At 41.3% G+C, this 19,408-nt stretch overlaps 1 protein-coding gene across 3 annotated transcripts in view; it reads left to right on the forward strand.

The window, feature by feature from the left end:
* Positions 1-19,408, forward strand: part of NELL1 (neural EGFL like 1) — a gene marked incomplete in the record, with an annotated part of 690,696 nt that overhangs the window by 640,000 nt on the left and 31,288 nt on the right. For 2 of the 3 annotated variants that reach the window (XM_056527924.1, XM_056527922.1), the window contains 1 exon segment: positions 9,274-9,414. In XM_056527924.1, coding sequence (XP_056383899.1) covers positions 9,274-9,414 — 141 coding nt within the window. 3 annotated transcript variants of the gene reach the window in all.

Below are 19,408 nucleotides of genomic sequence, written 5' to 3' on the forward strand. Positions count from 1 at the left end.
GCTGGTATAACCTGGTATATACTGTATATAATATATATATGTACAGCTGGTATGAGTTATATATCTCCTGTATATAGTGATATGGACCATGCTGGTATAACCTGGTATATACTGTATATAATATATATGTACAGCTGGTATAAGTTATATATCTCCTGTATATAGTGATATGGACCATGCTGGTATAACCTGGTATATACTGTATATAATATATATGTACAGCTGGTATAAGTTATATATCTCCTGTATATAGTGATATGGACCATGCTGGTATAACCTGGGTATATACTGTATATAATATATATGTACAGCTGGTATAAGTTATATATCTCCTGTATATAGTGATATGGACCATGCTGGTATAACCTGGTATATACTGTATATAATATATATGTACAGCTGGTATAAGTTATATATCTCCTGTATATAGTGATATGGACCATGCTGGTATAACCTGGGTATATACTGTATATAATATATATATGTACAGCTGGTATAAGTTATATATATCCTGTATATAGTGATATGGACCATGCTGTTATAACCTGGTATACACTGTATATAATCATATATGCACAGCTGGTATAAGTTATATATCTCCTGTATATAGTGATATGGACCATGCTGGTATAACCTGGTATATACTGTATATAATATATATGTACAGCTGGTATAAGTTATATATCTCCTGTATATAGTGATATGGACCATGCTGGTATAACCTGGTATATACTGTATATAATATATATGTACAGCTGGTATAAGTTATATATATCCTGTATATAGTGATATGGACCATGCTGTTATAACCTGGTATATACTGTATATAATTATATATGTACAGCTGGTATAAGTTATATATCTCCTGTATATAGTGATATGGACCATGCTGGTATAACCTGGTATATACTGTATATAATATATATGTACAGCTGGTATAAGTTATATATATCCTGTATATAGTGATATGGACCATGCTGTTATAACCTGGTATATACTGTATATAATATATATGTACAGCTGGTATAAGTTATATATCTCCTGTATAGAGTGATATGGACCATGCTGTTATAACCTGGTATACACTGTATATAATCATATATGCACAGCTGGTATAAGTTATATATCTCCTGTGTATAGTATCCGGTCGGGGTTATCCCACATTTCGGGTGTAGATTCACCAATGATATATAATAAACAACCGTGAATCTGTTGAGGCCGATGATTTCAGGAGGGAATTATAAGACGCTCATTTTGCTGGAAGAAGAAAAATCTCTTCCAGTTGGTTTCCGGATTCTTCTTACAAGATAAAATCGATAGTTTTACCAAGGAAAGGTCTCCCGCCACTTGATGTGTAGTCAATAGGTCACAACCTTCGCTCTTCCGAAGGAAATTCTGGCCAGCGAAAGCGATAAACAGGAACAAAGGGTGAAAAAGAGATCTAAGGGGAAATCTGTAAAAAGAAAAAGAATATAAAACATTTCGGGGGGAATTTATTAAAGGGGTACTCCACCCCTAGACATCTTCTCCCCGAATCCAAAGGATAGGGGATAAGATTTCTGATCGCAGGGAGTCCGCCGCTGGGGACCCCCGCAATATAGCATGGAGCACCCACCGTATCTGCTTCCGGAAGCTCTGGAGGTTCTGGCTCCCGACCACGGCGACGGAAGATCGTGACGTCACGACTCCGCCCCCATGTGACATCAGGCCCAGCCCCCTCAATGCAAGTCTATGGGAGGGGGCGAAACTCATAGCCCATCTGTTCTGTCACATCAACCCATTTACTTGTCTAAATATCATTCATTAGCTACGTCATCATCCAGCCATCCACTTTCTCTCTATCCAAGTCCTTCTCTAAAAGCAGCCCCCACCCTCCTGAGAGACACAGACCACCTGGTTTCTGCCCTGCACTGATGAGTCATGATCTCGTTGAAAGGGTAAAAACTATTTTTTTTTCATATCAACTGGCTCCAGAAAGTTAAACAAATTTGTAAATTACTTCTATTATAAAATCTTAATCCTTCCATCACTTATAAGCTTCTGTATGCTCCAAAGGAAGTTTTGTTCTTTTCTGTCTGACCACAGTGCTCTCTACTGCCACCTCTGTCCGTGTCAGGAACTGTCCAGAGCAAGAGAGGTTTTCTATGGGAATTTGAACAGTTCCTGACATGGACAGAGTGGTCAGCAGAGAGCACTGTGGTCAAACAGAAAAGAACAACTCAACTTCATCTGTAGCATACAGCAGCTGATAAGTACTGGAAGGATTAATATTTTTTAATAGAAGTAATGTACAAATCTGTTAAACTTTCTGGCACCAGTGGATATTAAAAATTTTTTTTTTCAGCAGAGTACCCCTTTAAGTGCTGAGAACTAGGAGGTGTGTGCGGCCTCAGCCAATCAGACAATGAAGCTCTCTCTGCTGCCCAGAGCAGGAGCGTGGTGGCTGCTCTCAGAGAGTGCACTGGCTGGCAAAGCAGAACTGCAATGATTGCTGGGAGATGTAGGCAAGGGGAGGGAAGGATGACAAAGAATATCAAGCAGCCAGAGAAGACAACAGGGGCCACAGGAGCCATGCATATCAGGCAGGATGGTTTATAGGGAACATATCCAAGGAAGTGTGGTGGCTTTGGGTAATTATAATTCCCTGGAGAACAGCTTGTTGTATAGTAGTCGATGGGCAGCGAAGTGGTCGTTCATCATGATCATGTGATGCTCAAAGTGATAGGCTGTTTAATGGATGGAAATTTCCGTGACTGTAGAAGGGAGATAACTAGTCAATGTGGTGGTTGACAGATCATCCTCGAAGGTGGATATGGAGATAACAGCATCGTGATAAAGAGGTCACTGTAAATTGGTTATCGACAAGTGCAGCCAAGGGGGGGGGTCTCACGTCCTGAATATCTCATAAGGTCAAACAAGGTCACAGATAAAGCTTAAGGAACTCATTAGTCTTGGCTGAGATTGGGATCTTGACTGGTGTGAAGAAGCAGGGCTGGTGCAAGGATTTTGCCACCCTAGGCAAAAGCTAATTTTGCCGACCCCATGAAGCGGCCCATTGGCACGCCCGTTGACAACGCTGGGGTGACACACTGTAACAAGCCCCCTCCTCATGTAATTAGCTTACTACTGGGGTGACACTGTATCTAACCTCCTCCTCATGCTGCTGGCTGAACAACTGGTTCGGATGCTGGTTGTCTAACTGTCTTATGGCACGTAGAGTGCCCCCCCTCCCCCCCATCAAGAGGGCGCTCTAGGCGGCTGCCTATTTTGCCTATAGGTAGAGCCGACCCTGTGAAGGAGAAGGTGAACAGGGTGGTTGCACTATTCGAGTTGCAGAGTAAACAAAAAAAAATAATTATTTTACAAAAATTTTCACAGAATTATCTAGATAAATTCACGCAATTGTCTCGCCCATTGGTCTCTAAAACGTGGATGTTCAGATGTTGCAAAACTACCACTCCCACCATGCCCGGACAGCCAACGGCTGTCCGGGCATGGTGGGAATGGTAGTTTTGCACCTTCTGGAGGTCCACAGACTGGAGACCGTCGGTCAAGGCAGGTAGAATTGTTTTGGTCGTAAATTATTTTGAAAATTTGGGGCTCGTTTGGGCTTATTTTCCAGCCTCAACGTAAACTGTGTGAACATGGCCTGACGAGCAATCTGCTACCACAGGGGTTTTATAGTGTGTCCCGGTTTGGCTGTCAGGGCATGATGGGAGTAGTAGTTTTGCCACAGCCAGAGGACCATATGTTGGAAAACACTAAGAGGGTCCCCATGGTTTGTCTGCCCGCCCCCCGACTGCACCCTTCCAACGGTGCCACCTACTGAGATGTTACATAAGACGTATTTATTGAGAGTCACACGTTGCATAATTGCGGTAATCACCGTTATAGTGATCATTGTCAGGAGCCGCCGCGCCACAAAGCTTATTACGGAGGCGACATTTATCTGCTGACATCAATAATAAAGATGGCGCTCAGCTGATGGATAGAGTCACCGAGCGAGAAGAACGCTGATGTGCCGCCCATACTGGGGAGCGGACGGAGATCGCAACGGAAAAGAGTAAATTCATTTTAGGCATGTCTCTTGTTTAAAGGGGAACTCCAGTGAATAGAACATGTTACAAACAACATTGACTCTAAAGGGAGGTTAAAAAAAGTTTTCATATCAACTGGTGGCAGAAAGTTATACAGATTTGTAAATTACTTCTATTTCAAAATCTTAATCCTTCCAGTACTTATCCTTCCAGCTGCTGTATGCGCCACAGGAAGTTGTGTAGTTCTTTCTAGTCAGACAGTGTTCTCTCCTGCCACCTCTGTCCATGTCAGGAATTTTTCAGAGCAGCAGCAAGACCCCATAGCAAACTTCTCTTGCCCTGGACAGTTCCTGACATGGGCAGAGGTGGCAGCAGAGAGCACTGTGTGTGACTGGAATGACTACATGACTTCCTCTGTAGCATCCAGCAGCTGATAAGTACTGGTAAGACTACCTGACTTCGTCCAGGATATACAGCAGCTGATAAGTACTGGAAGGCTTGATATTTGGAAATATGGGTAATTTCTAAAGGAGCACTGCCAGCAAAAGTAATATAGTGTAATGCCTGTTGTAGGCTCTGCGGGGGTGGGGCCTAGTACTATATTTTTTAGACTGTATTGGTTTCCCTTAGCTCTTCAGTGTTCTCCCACCCTACTTACTTTTCTCCACAGCACTTCTGCCAGTTCCCTGGACAGAGCTGTTACATAACATTGCTATACACAGCAGACTATCACACAACCAGTAAGGTTGCAGCACCTGCTATATTCATTCCCTGTCTATTCCTCTGCTTGTGGCATTGCTCAGAACTAGGCAGCATGCTGTATCCCAACCTCATTCTTCCCTAAATGTCCCAATAAAGATGTATATGATATGGAGATGGTGATGTAGCAGTAAGGACTGGTCAGAGGTGTTGACATCACTCTGGGGGCGGGGATAGAGCTCACAGACAAGCTCCAGCCACGCCTCCTGAGACAGCAGAGGATGATGCGCCATCTTAGGGGAGGAGGATGGAGCTAAGATAATACCACACTGACAATAGGAGGACTACACAACGTCCTGTCAGGAAAGAGGGAGGGGTCGAAGAGCTACTGAGAAGACAACACTTATAATGATAGGACTACACAACTTCCTGTCAGGGGAGAGGGAGGAGCTGGTGACAACACACCACACTGACAATGAGAGGGCTACACAACATCATGTGTCAGCAGCTCCTTGGCTCCTCCCTCTCACATTCTCACATAACAACACCACACTGACAATAAGAGGACTATAGAATAATAAGGACTCCTGGGACCACATTAGTAGGACCCCCCCCCCCCCCCCCCATTTTATTAGTTACTCATCCAGCACAAAAATAGTGTCTAAATTGAGAAATTTCTATAAAGGGGTACTACTGCCAAAATTTATTTATTTATTTATTTTATTTTTTAATCAACTGGTGCCAGAAAGTTAAACAGATTTGTAAATTACTTCTGTTTAAAAATCTTAATCCTTTCGGTACTTATCAGCTGATATATGCTCCACAGGAAGTTATTTTCTTTTTGAATTTCGTTCCAGTCTGACCACAGTGCTCTCTGCTGACACCTCTGTCCATTTTAGGAACATTTAGGAGAAGAAGCAAACCTCCTGCTATAGTTATAGTTTTGCCATAGCTGAAGCAAATATTCATTGTTTACATTCAAACTGTAAACATGTAACAAATCTAATTGGATACAATGTATCCAGTTCAGACAATATTGTGTATGTGGGAAAAAATGTGCCGTTCAGGATCTCTGCTTGCTGTGTTTCCTGACCAGTGAGCCTCCAGCTGTTGCAAAACGACAACTCCCAGCATGCCCGGACAGCCGAAAGCTGTCTGGGCATGCTTGGAGTTGTCGTTTTGCAACAGCTGGAGGCACCCTAATTGGGAAACACTAAGCCAATATTGTTTACATACAAACTGTTAACATGTATCCAGTTTAGATAATACTGTGTATGTGGGGGAAAATGTGCCATTAAAGGGGTTCTCCAATAGAAATTTTTTTTATTTTTTATGAACTGGTGCCAGAAAGTTAAACAGATTTGTAAATTACTTCTATTTAAAAAAAAATCTTAATCCTTCCAGTATTTATTAGCTGCTGAATACTACAGAGGAAATTCTTTTATTTTTGGAACACAGAGCTCTCTGCTGACATCACAAGCACAGTGCTCTCTGCTGAGATACCTTGTGGGGGAATTTACCAATGTTTTCTGTGTTTTGGGGAAAACAATATCACAGATTTTTTAGGAGCAGTCGCTTATTTACCCAAAAATGTGCAACATTTCTTATGTTTTGCATCAACAAATTTAGAGCGCTGCCCCCCAAATAAAAAAATAAATAAAATATGCGACTTTTAAAGTTTTCTGGGGAAAGCATTGAAAAATGATGGGATACAGCAACATAAGCTTGTTTGGGGGAATTTATCAATGTTTTTGGTGAAAATGTGTGATCATTTGCGCAAAATTTGGAGACCTTACTTTGTTTTGCTCAGAGATTGAAACTTTTTTTTGAAAATTTTAATTAATAATTTATTTTTATTTTTAACACTAGTTTTCTGGTGAAAGCATTGATACATTTCGTTCACCGCGTGTCTGGCCTAGAGTACGGACACGTGGGACAGAAACTGAGGGCGAAAAATTTTGCATAATTTTCACAGGTGAATCCACATGTGGCGAAACCCGCACCCAGTCTGTGCAGAACCTGGTGCCGATTTTCGCTGCTGTAAATTTTAGGACAGGATAGGCTGCCCCGCCCCCTCTCATAGACTTGCATTGAGGGAGCGTGGCATGACGTCACGAGGGGCGTGGCTGTGACGCCATGACCCCCGAACCCAGTGTTCTAACTGAACGCCAGGTGCTACACAGAGATTACGGGGGTCCCCGCGATCAGACATCTTATCCTCTATCCTTTGGATGGGGGATAAGATATCTTGGGGCGGAGTACTCCTTTAAGGGAGTGATGAGAGTGTACATTAAAGGGGTACTCCGGAGGAATAAACAATTCAATCAACTGGTGACAGAAAGTTATACAGATTAGTAAATTGCTTCTATTTAAAAAAAATAATAATAATCTCAAGCCTTTCATTACTGGATGAAGTCATGTAGTCTTTCCAGTCATACACAGTGCTCTCTGCTGCCACCTCTGTCCATGTTAGGAACTGTCCAGAGCAGGAGAGGTTTGCTGTGGGCATTTGCTCCTCCTCCTTTGGACAGTTCCTGACATGGACAGAGGTGGCAGCAGAGAGCACTGTGTATGACAGGAAAGAACTACATGACTTCCTCCAGGACATACAGCAACTGATAAGTACTGGAAGTATTACATTTGTAACTTACATAAAAATGCTTTTTTTTTTTTTTCTTAAAACACCACTGTAAGTGCGTTCTAGGTTCAAAGGGCAATGGCACTAGAGCAACTATCACTGTATGGTACCTCAGCTTGTGTATTTCTCAATACTTTCTCAGAGAACCACACAGCACTACTTCCCCATCATCTGTCTATTAGAAGTAGTACTTTTAGACATGGGTTGATGGGTATTTTTGTAGAACTGGTCCCTGCTTAAAGGGGTACGCTCAGGGGTAAAGTTGTGACAAAAAAAGGTGTGGGAACTCACCCAAGATTTCCACTCAAGGGCTGTTTCTTCTAATGGGAATGATGTTACTGCAGTGGAAAAAGTGCAGGAACTCAGTTCCCATGCGTTCCTGCTGGACTTGAGCCCTGGGTACACTGCAGAAAAACATCTTATCCCCTATGCAAAGGATAGGGGATAAGATGTCTGATCACGAGGGTCCCGTTACTGTGGACCCCCACGATCTCCGGGCCAGCCGCAGATGGAACATGGAAGCTTGAAACTTCCAAGTTTGTGACATCACACCACGCCCCCTCCATTCTTGTGTATGGGAGGAGGCGTGGCGGCTGTACTCGCCAGTCATCCAGCATGAAGAGGAGTTCGAGCCGTGCATGGATGACTTGGGGTGCCGTGACGGAGATCGTGGGCGTCGGGACCCTCACGATCGGCCATCTAATTCCCATTCTTTGGATCGGGGATAAATGTTTTTCAGCGGAGTACCCCTTTAAAAAACATCGTCATTCCCAGGTAGGAATCCCTACAGCCTAAGTTTGCCCCCGGAGGTTAGGGACTCATGATGGACTAGAGTTATAACATTGCCGATTCCTGCCGTTCTATTACAAGGTGACACCGGTAGTCGCTCCTTTATATGTGCTTAGTATATAAGTTGGTCGGCACTTACCTCGGGGAGTGGTGCACGTGGTGGATTAGGTCCAGAAACGGTGTAAATAAACTCCCAGCACTCACCAAGTACATTCAGGAATGAGGAGCTTAAAGGGGTTATCCAGGAAAAAACTTTTTTTATATATATATCAACTGGCTCCAGAGAGTTAAATAGATTTGTAAATTACTTCTATTAAAAAAATCTTAATCCTTTCAGTACTTATCAGCTGCTGAAGTTGAGTTGTTCTTTTCTGTCTAAGTGTTCTCTGATGACACCTGTCTCTGGAACTGTCCAGAGTAGAAGCAAATCCCCATAGCAAACCTCTTCTACTCTGTGCAGTTCCCGAGACAAGCAGAGATGTCAGCAGAGAGCACTGTTGCCAGACAGAAAAGAACAACTCAACTTCAGCAGCTGATAATTATTGGAAGGATTAAGATTTTTTTTAATAGAAGTAATTTACAAATCTGTTTAACTTTCTGGAGCCAGTTGATATATATATATATATATATAAATTTAAAAAAAAAGTTTTTTTTCCTGGAATACCCCTTTAATTGCATATCCTTCAAATCAAACTGGATGTGTTTTGGCCGAAACGCGTCCTGTTTGATTTGAAGGATATGCAATAAAGCTCCTTATACCTGAATCGATTCGGTGAGTGCTGGGACTTTATTTACACTCTAAGTGCGGCCGGCGGAGTTCTCGCTAACAAGGTTCCTCACGGCGCAAGAAAATGATCCTAGAATCGACCTAGTAATTACGGGTAATGAATCGCCCTCTGGTTCTATCTAGTACTTTACTAGGCAAAACCTTTTTTATATTTTTTTAGGCAATTTTACATATTATTTAGTAGCTAATAAAACAGTCATCTGATGTTTCTATGGAACGGCTGAAAAATGAATTAATAAAATAAATAAATAAATGTTTTGTTCTTTTGCGGTGTGGAAGGAGATTAATTTTTTTCGGCTGGCTTGTGTCTTTTTCTGAGGCAGATATTGATGAGTGTGCAGAAGGGATCATTCAGTGTCACAACCATTCCCGCTGTGCCAACCTCCCGGGGTGGTACCACTGTGAGTGCAGAAGAGGCTTCCATGACAATGGGACCTACTCCATTACTGGGGAGTCCTGTGTTGGTAAGCGAACCTCACTCAAGTCAATATTTTTGTTTCTTCTTCTATCTTTCTCTCTTCTGCATGTCAACAAATCTGGAATGTGTCCTATGCTACTAATGTAGGGGGGGGGGGCTGAACTTAAGATGGTGCCATCCATGACTATGACTAATGGGGAGGCGTAACCGAAGGCTTTGGGCTGCAATGAAAAATCTCTATGGGGTCCCTACCCCAAATATCATGTGCCAATTGTTTGTATCAGTGTATTCCTGTAGTAAAATTGGGTTCAGGTGCAGCCCCTATAAGTATGACATCATATAGAATCAATGCAACTACTCTATAGATACTTCCAACATGCATGGGAGTGACTGTCCCTAGCGATACATGCGAAATCCAGGTCACCCCAACCAGGGCGTAAAAAATGGTTCCCTGCTGTATAGTAGCCATTGGCTTCCATTGGTGGCCCGTGCATTCATTTATAGGATAGTTGGTAGGGATGACCTTATATACCCCATCAAAATAGTGTTTTGGGTCTTGACATAAGTCAATGACATCTAAAGCCTTCCCTTTGCACTAGAAATACAATTTTAAAAGGATTATTTAAAAAAAATCATTTGGCTATGCAGCAGCTGCCTGGCACTGGTTGCTACTGGTTCCTTCCAATGAAGAACATTGGGGAAGATTTATCAAAAACCTGTCCGGAGGAAAATGTGCTGAGTTGCCCATAGCAACTTTCCTCAGAATAGGCTTTTGATAAATCTCCCCCATTGTGCTTAGGTGCACCCCCACAGTTGTGACCCTGCTTGTACGACACAATCTTTATAAGAACTGACACCATCTGGAGAAATGTTTGTCTCCTATTGACATCACATAGAACACATCCTTCAGACAATACATTCATTTTGATGGTTTATTTATAGGGTATTGCTTGGGATGTCCTTATGTGATTTATAGGAATAGTTATTTAGTTTATTAACATTAATATAGCTTAGGTCATCCAAAACCTTCCCACTGTGCTAATTATATAATTTTTTGAGGATACACATATGCTGCCCCCCCCAAAAAAATACTAATTTTTGTTTGGCTATGCAGCAGCTGCCTGGTAGTACTTACTACTGGTGTCTTCCTATGGAGGCCATTGCGCTCACGTGCACCATCTACAGTTCTGACCTTGCTTATACGACACAATCTTTATAAGAAATGTTTATCCTCTCTTGACATCACATAGAACACATCCTTCAGAAAATACGTTATTTCTGATGATGCATTTATAACTATGTAGGATCTCAGCACAGCCCAAGACATCCAAAACCTCCCCTCTGTACTTTTAACACAATTTTAAAGGGATATTCATATGCTGCCCAAGAATACATTTTCGTTTTCCTATGCAGCAGCTGCCTGGCACTGGTTACTGGGATGTCTTAATGTAACTTATAGGAATAGTTAGGTAGGGTTTCAACATAGCCCATGTCTTCCAACCCCCCCCCCCCCCCCCTGCACTATTAATAAAATTTTAAAGGAATAAACATATGCTCCACCAAAAACAAAATTGTATTAACTATGCAGCAGCTGCCTGGCACTACTTTCTACTGGTGTCTTGCTGTGCTCAGGCTTACCTTTCCAGTTATGACCCTTCTTATATGCCACAATCTTTATAGGAACTGACACCATCTTGAGAAACGTTTGCCTCCTCTTGACATCACGTAGAACACATCCTTCAGACGATACATTCATTCTGATGATGCATTTATAAGGTAGAGTTTGGGATCTTCTTATGTAACTTATAGGAAATGTTATGTAGGTTCTTAACATAGCCCAGGACATCCAAAACCATCCCTCTGCACTCTTAATACAATTTTAAAGGGATACACATATGCTGCCCAAAAACAAAATTTTCATTTTTCTATGCAGCAGCAGCCTGGCACTAGTTTCTTTGCAGCAGCTGCCTGGCACTGGTTACTAAATTACTATGCAATATATTATTGTGAAAATAAGTTTTCTTATCCAAATTGTGAAATCACACGTATGTTATGGGTGCAATGGCATTACATGAGGCCTATACATTAATTCTGCCAATGCATTCCCAGAACGGTGGTGGGGAAGCTCCATGTAACCTGTCAGAGTAGTTTTGTAGGATCTTGACTGAGCCCAGGACATCCATATATCTCCTTTTGCAGTATCAATACACTTTAAAACTATATTGGAGAGAATAAGAGTATTAATTTTAAAGAGTACCTGTCATGATCTTGTTACATTTTATAATCCTCACAGGTCACTGCCCCCATCATGATAAACCACCCCCTCCCTTTATTTTTATTATTTTTTTGTTTTCTACCTTGATATTTCTCTGTATTTTCTGCTCAGTCAGATTCACAGACTGGGAAGGGGCGTTCCCCAGCAGGCGTGACATCATCTGAAGCCATACAGGGGAGAACTTCCTCCCTCACTCTGCTACACACAGCCCAGAGCAGTTCAGTGTGAGATGAGCTATGATTGGATAAGGCTGCACCCCCCCCCCCCCCTCAGTACTCCAGACTGCATTTCCTGATTTTGGACTTCTACCAGGCAAGCAGGAGTCCAAAGTCTGTGGAAGAGATGGGGTGGAAATGTGCTCTGGACAAGTAGGGAGACACCTAGTGGCAGCTTTTTTAAGCACAAATAAAACTTTATTTTTTTTAAACAAAGTACATTATAAAGATTTTTAATTTACCATAGGGAGTGCAATAGCCCATTTAATTTGCCTTTGCAGCAGCTGCCTGACATTGGTTTATTAAGTTAATATATTGAATGTATTACTGTAAATAACACGTAGGTTATAGGTTTAAAAAGGAATGATTAGCACAGACATAGACCAGGTCGGACCTTAGGCCAGCGCCCCCTCTGGTAAGGACCCGTTGAAAGAAACAAGTGTCAAGGAATGGATGGGTAGTGGTTAATGGGCATAAATAGGCACCAGAAGGGGAGTCATTCTGATTTTTACTATCCCCCCCCCCCCCCACCACCACCCTATAGGGCTCCATACTGTACTGCATTGATTGACTCGCAGTTATGGATGAATTGTTAGTAATTTCTGAACTATAATTAGATCAGTCGCTCTTCCTCCAATAACCCCCGCCCATCAGAATGGAGCGATCCATCTACGGAATTATTAATTATAATAAACTCCGGCCTAATTTAATGGGAAAATGTGGATGGTGCTGCATATATTTCTGGGGATATCTTGCACGCTTTATTGGATTATAGCCGGCAAAGTCCTGTATAATTTGTCTGTGAAATAATGCAGGGTCCTGGCTGAATATTAATGATGTTTTCCGTCTTCCGTCTCTGCCGCCGAGTCTTTCAATTTTACCTCTTCTATTATTATTTTACTTTGTTCTTATTTCCTTTCTTATTATAATGTTTCTTGCAATATATTTACTAAATGGCGGTGTAATTTATATCAGGGCAGCGCAGAAAAAGGGAACTCTAAAAAAATTTTGAATTTCAGGGAAACTTCTCATCTTCCCTTAAAGGGGTACTCCGCCGCTAGACATCTTATCCCCTATGCAAAGGATAGGGGATAAGACGTCTGATCGCGGGGACCCCCCCGCAATCTCCCGCAGCAGGGGTTCCTGTGGCAGTGATGTCGTGGCCACACCCCCTTGTGATGTCACTCCACGCCCCCTTCATTTATGTCTATGGGAGGGGGCGTGTCGGCCGACACGCCCCCTCCCATAGACATAAATGGAGGGGGCGTGACATAAAGGGGGCATGGCTGTAACGTCACGACCACCGCCTCTGGAGCAACAGAGTACCCCTTCTAAATCTAAATGATATAAATATATAAAGTCATTATAATTATCATAAAATATTCATCCTGTAAATGCATAAACAAATGGCGCTATTTTCCCATAATTATGCAAATTGGGGTTTAAATGCGTTTGGAAAAATGGCTGCAAAAAGACAGTAAAACTGCAACATGAGAACACGGTCTAAGTGCAGCATAGGCTTTTGTTAAAATAATAGTGTAGAGGTTCTTGTGTATGTCTTGCGCTTACCTGTTTTAGCCGATGTGGCAGGCATTAGTTTTCAGCCATACTTAATGTAATAACATCACTGATTATTTTCTATGAATCCTCTGGCTTTGCAGAAAGAGGGGGTGGAATCTGATCACTGCACCTGGTGGAGACTGCTGGAGGTCACCCAGGTGAACTGATTAGACTCCTAAGTGGGTTGATGTCAGTTCGAATTATCTGCAGTTTTGATGCATTTTCTTTTTCAAAGTGCATTTCACTCAATCATGATTTGAAGTGTTTTATAGAGATTTGAAGTCTATTTTGCGGTGTCACGTGTTGAATTTTTTACTTTTTGGGAAATCACAGTAAAAAATAAAAATGCAGCAAACAACATACCTCAGTGGATATCTTTAACCACTGATACATCCTGATCCTATAGAGAGGGTAGCAGCAGTATACAGATAGAGCTGGAGGGGGTTGTAGAACTACTATATATCCTGATCCCATATTGATAGCAGCAGTATACAGATAGAGCTGAAGAAGAGGTGTATACCTACTATATATCCTGATCCCATAGAGATAGCAGCAGTATACAGATAGAGCTGAAGAAGAGGTGTATAACTACTATATATCCTGATCCCATATTGATAGCAGCAGCAGTATACAGATAGAGCTGAAGAAGAGGTGTATACCTACTATATATCCTGATCCCATAGAGATAGCAGCAGTATACAGATAGAGCTGAAGAAGAGGTGTATAACTACTATATATCCTGATCCCATATAGATAGCAGCAGCATTATACAGATAGAGCTGAAGAAGAGGTGTATACCTACTATATATGCTGATCCCATAGAGCTAGCAGCAGTATACAGATAGAGCTGGAGGGGAGATGTATAATTACTATATATCCTGATTACATAGAGATAGCAGCAGTATACAGATAGAGCTTGAGGGGTGGTGTATAATTACTATATATCCTGATCACATAGAGATAGCAGCAGTATACAGATAGAGCTGGAGAGGAGATGTATAACTACTATATATATCCTGATCCCATAGAAATAGCAGCAGTAGCTGGAGGGGAGGTGTATAATTACTATATATCCTGATCACATAGAGATAGCAGCAGTATACAGATAGAGCTTGAGGGGTGGTGTTTAATTACTATATATCCTGATCACATAGAGATAGCAGCAGTATACATATAGAGCTGGAGGGGAGGTGTATAATTACTATATATCCTGATCCCATAGAGATAGCAGCAGTATACAGATAGAGCTGGAGGGGAGGGGTATAACTACTATATATCCTGATCCCATAGAGATAGCAGCAGTATACAGATAGAGCTGGAGGGGAGGTGTATAATTACTATATATCCTGATCACATAGAGATAGCAGCAGTATACAGATAGAGCTGGAGGGGAGGGGTACAACTACTATATATCCTGATCCCCTCTAAGTAGACATAAGTATGTGATTATGGTAGTATGATTTGGGAGGGGGATAAAGGTAGTACCTGTATATATGTAAATGCGGGAGGGTTCCCAGAGACCACTCTCTGTAGCCTCCCCAATGGCTGACTGGGGGGGGGGGGGATTCCTGTTACAGTTGGGAGCAAAACCTCTGGAGAATCAACTGCGCCCGTGATTTATTTGGTGGAGGGGCCCTTTAAATCCACCATGTATACACCGCGTTGTGGAGTGGATTGGACTCGCGCTTCATATTCGACGACTCACTCACAGTTTTGTCATTTACGGTGGATTTCCACGGTGTCTTAAAAAGATGAAAAGGAAACCATTATCTGAGGAAGAAAAAACAAACCTCTCGGGATCAAACGATCCGTCACGTTCCTGTAGCGCCGTCATTTCTTCCCTTTTTTTTCGAGGATATATTTCCCTTTTTAATTATTTACTGCCGCAGATAACAATCGTGAGTTATGTTCTCCAAGAACAATAAAGAAAGTGACTGCTGGGAGTCCTCCGCCTGCCGCTGACTTACGGGCGAATACGAGGGCCGCGGGATCCATATAAATCGCAATTAGAAACCGTAGAAAAATGTGACGATTGATAATCTGAGCGTGAAGGTTTCCTCTCTGCGAAGGATGGGGACGTGCCGCAGGAAAGAGACGCCAAAATGTCATCGCGCCAAAAGTGAACTTAAAGGGGTACTCAGCCCCTAGACATCTTATCCCCTATCCAAAGGATAAGATGTTTGATTGCGGGGGGTCCCGCAATCTCCCTCCTGTACCCGGCAATCATTTAGATCGTCGGGTGCAGCGCCGGAGTCTCGTGATGTCATGGCCACGCCCCCTCAATGCAAGTCTATGGAAGGGGGCGTGGCACCCATCATCGTCAGTCATCTGGCACGGAGCAAAGTTCGCTCTGTGCACCGGATGTCTGGGGTGCTGCAGCCGAGATCGTGCAGGTCCCCAGCGGCGGAACCCCCGCAATCAGACATCTTATCCCCTATTCTTTGTCTAGTGGTGGAGTACCCCTTTAACCCTGTTACAAAAGTCACCCCCCCCCCCCCCCCTCAGGATCCCCTCTTTAAAGAAGCACTCCAGGAATGTCTCTTTTTGCTTATATAGTGCAGCACAGGCTATTAGACAATAACGCAGAGATTCCTGTGTATGCCTTGTGCTTACCTGTGTCGGCTGATGTGGCAGGCATGGGATAGGCTCCATATTGGATGCACACAGATTCTCTTATAGAAGTGCATCACGTAGGGCAGGAAAAAGTGTGACCTGAGCCTCTCCAAGAACCCCCTCTCCCTGCCTACCTGCACAACTGCCTTAAATGGCGACTCACAACCAGGCGCCATCCCTCTGCTGACTAAGGTGCAGGGGCATCATAGTCAAAACAATAAACAAGAACTGTACAAGTCGGGGACACACAGTCAGAAAACAGAATTACAGCAGGGATACAAATTAACGACACCAAAACTAGACAAACAGTAGATATGATAATGTGAACAAGACAAGTAAACTGGGGATTAGGCTGCGTCCACACGACCGTTCTCTTCCGTCCCGCTATTGAGGTTCACCGACCTTTCTTTTAACGGACAAACAAACTTAAGTAAATGGGTGTTATCCGTTTACATCCGTATCGATCCGTTATTGTTCAGTTAATAAACAAAAAATATTTTTTTTGTTCTGAGCATGCTCGGAAGTAAAAACGGATCGAAAAAAACTGATTGAAAACTGATTGAAAAAACTGATGCAAACGGTTGGCATTAAAGGCTCATCCGTTTCCCATAGACTTCAATGTCAGGGTGCGTTCACACGGCCGTCTGTCCCCATTTTATTATTGTTTTTTTAACCGTTTTAAAACTGTTTTTAATCCGTTTACGGCCTGCAAGAACGGAACGTTCTTGCAGGCTGTAAACGGATTAAAAACGGTTTAAAAAAAAATCCCATTTATGTCAATGGGATTTTTTTTACAATCCCTTTACATCCGTTTGCACCCGTATGCGCTCATTTCCGTCTTTTTGACGGCAGAAAAACGGCACATGCAGTATTTTTTCTTCCGTCAAAAAAACGTAAGAAAATATGGATTCAGTAAATTTAACATTGAAGTCCATGGGAAACGGATGAGCCTTTAATGTCATCCGTTTTTTCAATCCGTTTTATTTTTTCAATCCGTTTTTTGATCCGTTTTTACTTCTGAGCATGCTCAGAACCCAAAAAAAAAATTTACGTTGGTTTATTAACTGAACAAGAACGGATACAAATGGATAACATTCGTTTTTTTTAAGTCCGTTTTTATTTTTGACAGGAGAAGAACGCGACGGGTCTAGACGGCCGTGTGAACGCAGCTTTAAATGATATCTGTTTTTGATCCCCTTTTCTTTCTTGCATTGAGGGGACGTGGCATGACGTCACGAGAGGGCGTGGCCGACCCCCCCAGCAAGCACAAAGCGTTCGGAACTAAAGAGTGCCCCCTTAAAGGGCGTTTTTTCGAGAAATATTCCCATGAAGGGAAAGTGATTTGCCCTATAATCACAATTGATCACTATAATACCGCTATCTCCTTATGTGGTTTAGGGGCCATTGGGCCTTTCAAGGCTTCAGGGTCAGCCCCAGACTGAGCAGGTACAAGCAGGTAGTAAACCTACAATTCCTTCCCGGTGTCACGAGCACACGGAGGTTGTACAGCAAGTACTTTCTGGTCATGGTGTGGCGGTATTATTTGTTAAACCAATAAGTGGGTATTGTGCATCGACAGTGTAAAGTAGGAATGTGTTTTATGTAGTTAAACTCAATGACAGTCAAGTAATGTTTGTGCCCCCTGTGATTCTTATTAAAGTATTTTTTATTAGAGAATACCGTACCATGAGAGGGGAACAATAGACATCAGAGGAGACGCGGCACATTATTCTACCGCAATTAAAGGAAACTTCAATGTAATTATCTTTACAATTGAGATATCTTCATTTAATGAATAAGTAATTAGCCAATTTGCATGTACAGTCTTCAGCGTGACTGCGAGGAGATCGCGCTATACTGTACCCGCCAGCACACTGCAACGCAGCCGCATCTGTGATACAGCTCCGAGCCATCCCAGAAAGGGACATACTAAATTATTGATTATATGAAAGACCAGAAACAGTAAACTTCTTATATTTTAATATACATAGGAGCAATATTATAGTAGTTATATTCTTGTATATAGGAACAGTATTATAGTAGTTGTATTCTTGTATATAGGAGCAGTATTATAGTAGTTGTATTCTTGTATATAGGAGCAGTATTATAGTAGTTGTATTCTTGTATATAGGAGCAGTATTATAGTAGTTGTATTCTTGTATATAGGAGCAGTATTATAGTAGTTGTATTCTTGTATATAGGAGCAGTATTATAGTAGTTATATTCTTGTATATAGGAGCAGTATTATAGTAGTTGTATTCTTGTATATAGGAGCAGTATTATAGTAGTTGTATTCTTGTATATAGGAGCAGTATTATAGTAGTTGTATTCTTGTATATAGGAGCAGTATTATAGTAGTTGTATTCTTGTATATAGGAGCAGTATTATAGTAGTTGTATTCTTGTATATAGGAGCAGTATTATAGTAGTTGTATTCTTGTATATAGGAGCAGTATTATAGTAGTTGTATTCTTGTATATAGGAGCAGTATTATAGTAGTTATATTCTTGTATATAGGAGCAGTATTATAGTAGTTATATTCTTGTATATAGGAGCAGTATTATAGTAGTTGTATTCTTGTATATAGGAGCAGTATTATAGTAGTTGTATTCTTGTATATAGGAGCAGTATTATAGTAGTTATATTCTTGTATATAGGAGGCAGTATTATAGTAGTTATATTCTTGTATATAGGAGGCAGTATTATAGTAGTTATATTCTTGTATATAGAGGCAGTATTATAGTAGTTGTATTCTTGTATATAGGAGCAGTATTATAGTAGTTATATTCTTGTACATAGTAGACAGTATTATAGTAGTTATATTCTTGTACATAGGGGCAGTATTATAGTAGTTATATTCTTGTATATAGGAGCAGTATTATAGTAGTTATATTCTTGTATATAGGGAGCAGTATTATAGTAGTTATATTCTTGTATATAGGAGACAGTATTATAGTAGTTATATTCTTGTACATAGGAGACAGTATTATAGTAGTTATATTCTTGTACATAGGAGACAGTATTATAGTAGTTATATTCTTTTATATAGGGGCAGTATTATAGTAGTTATATTCTTGTATATAGGAGCAGTATTATAGTAGTTATATCCTTGTATATAGGAGCAGTATTATAGTAGTTATATTCTTGTATATAGTAGCAGTATTATAGGAGTTATATTCTTGTATATAGGAGCAGTATTATAGTAGTTATATTCTTGTATATAGGAGGCAGTATTATAGTAGTTATATTCTTGTATATAGGAGCAGTATTATAGTAGTTATATTCTTGTATATAGGAGGCAGTATTATAGTAGTTATATTCTTGTATATAGGAGCAGTATTATAGTAGATATATTCTTGTATATAGGAGGCAGTATTA

Source organism: Hyla sarda, chromosome 6 (genome assembly GCF_029499605.1).
Source record: "Hyla sarda isolate aHylSar1 chromosome 6, aHylSar1.hap1, whole genome shotgun sequence".
Classification (NCBI taxonomy): Eukaryota; Metazoa; Chordata; class Amphibia; order Anura; family Hylidae; genus Hyla; species Hyla sarda.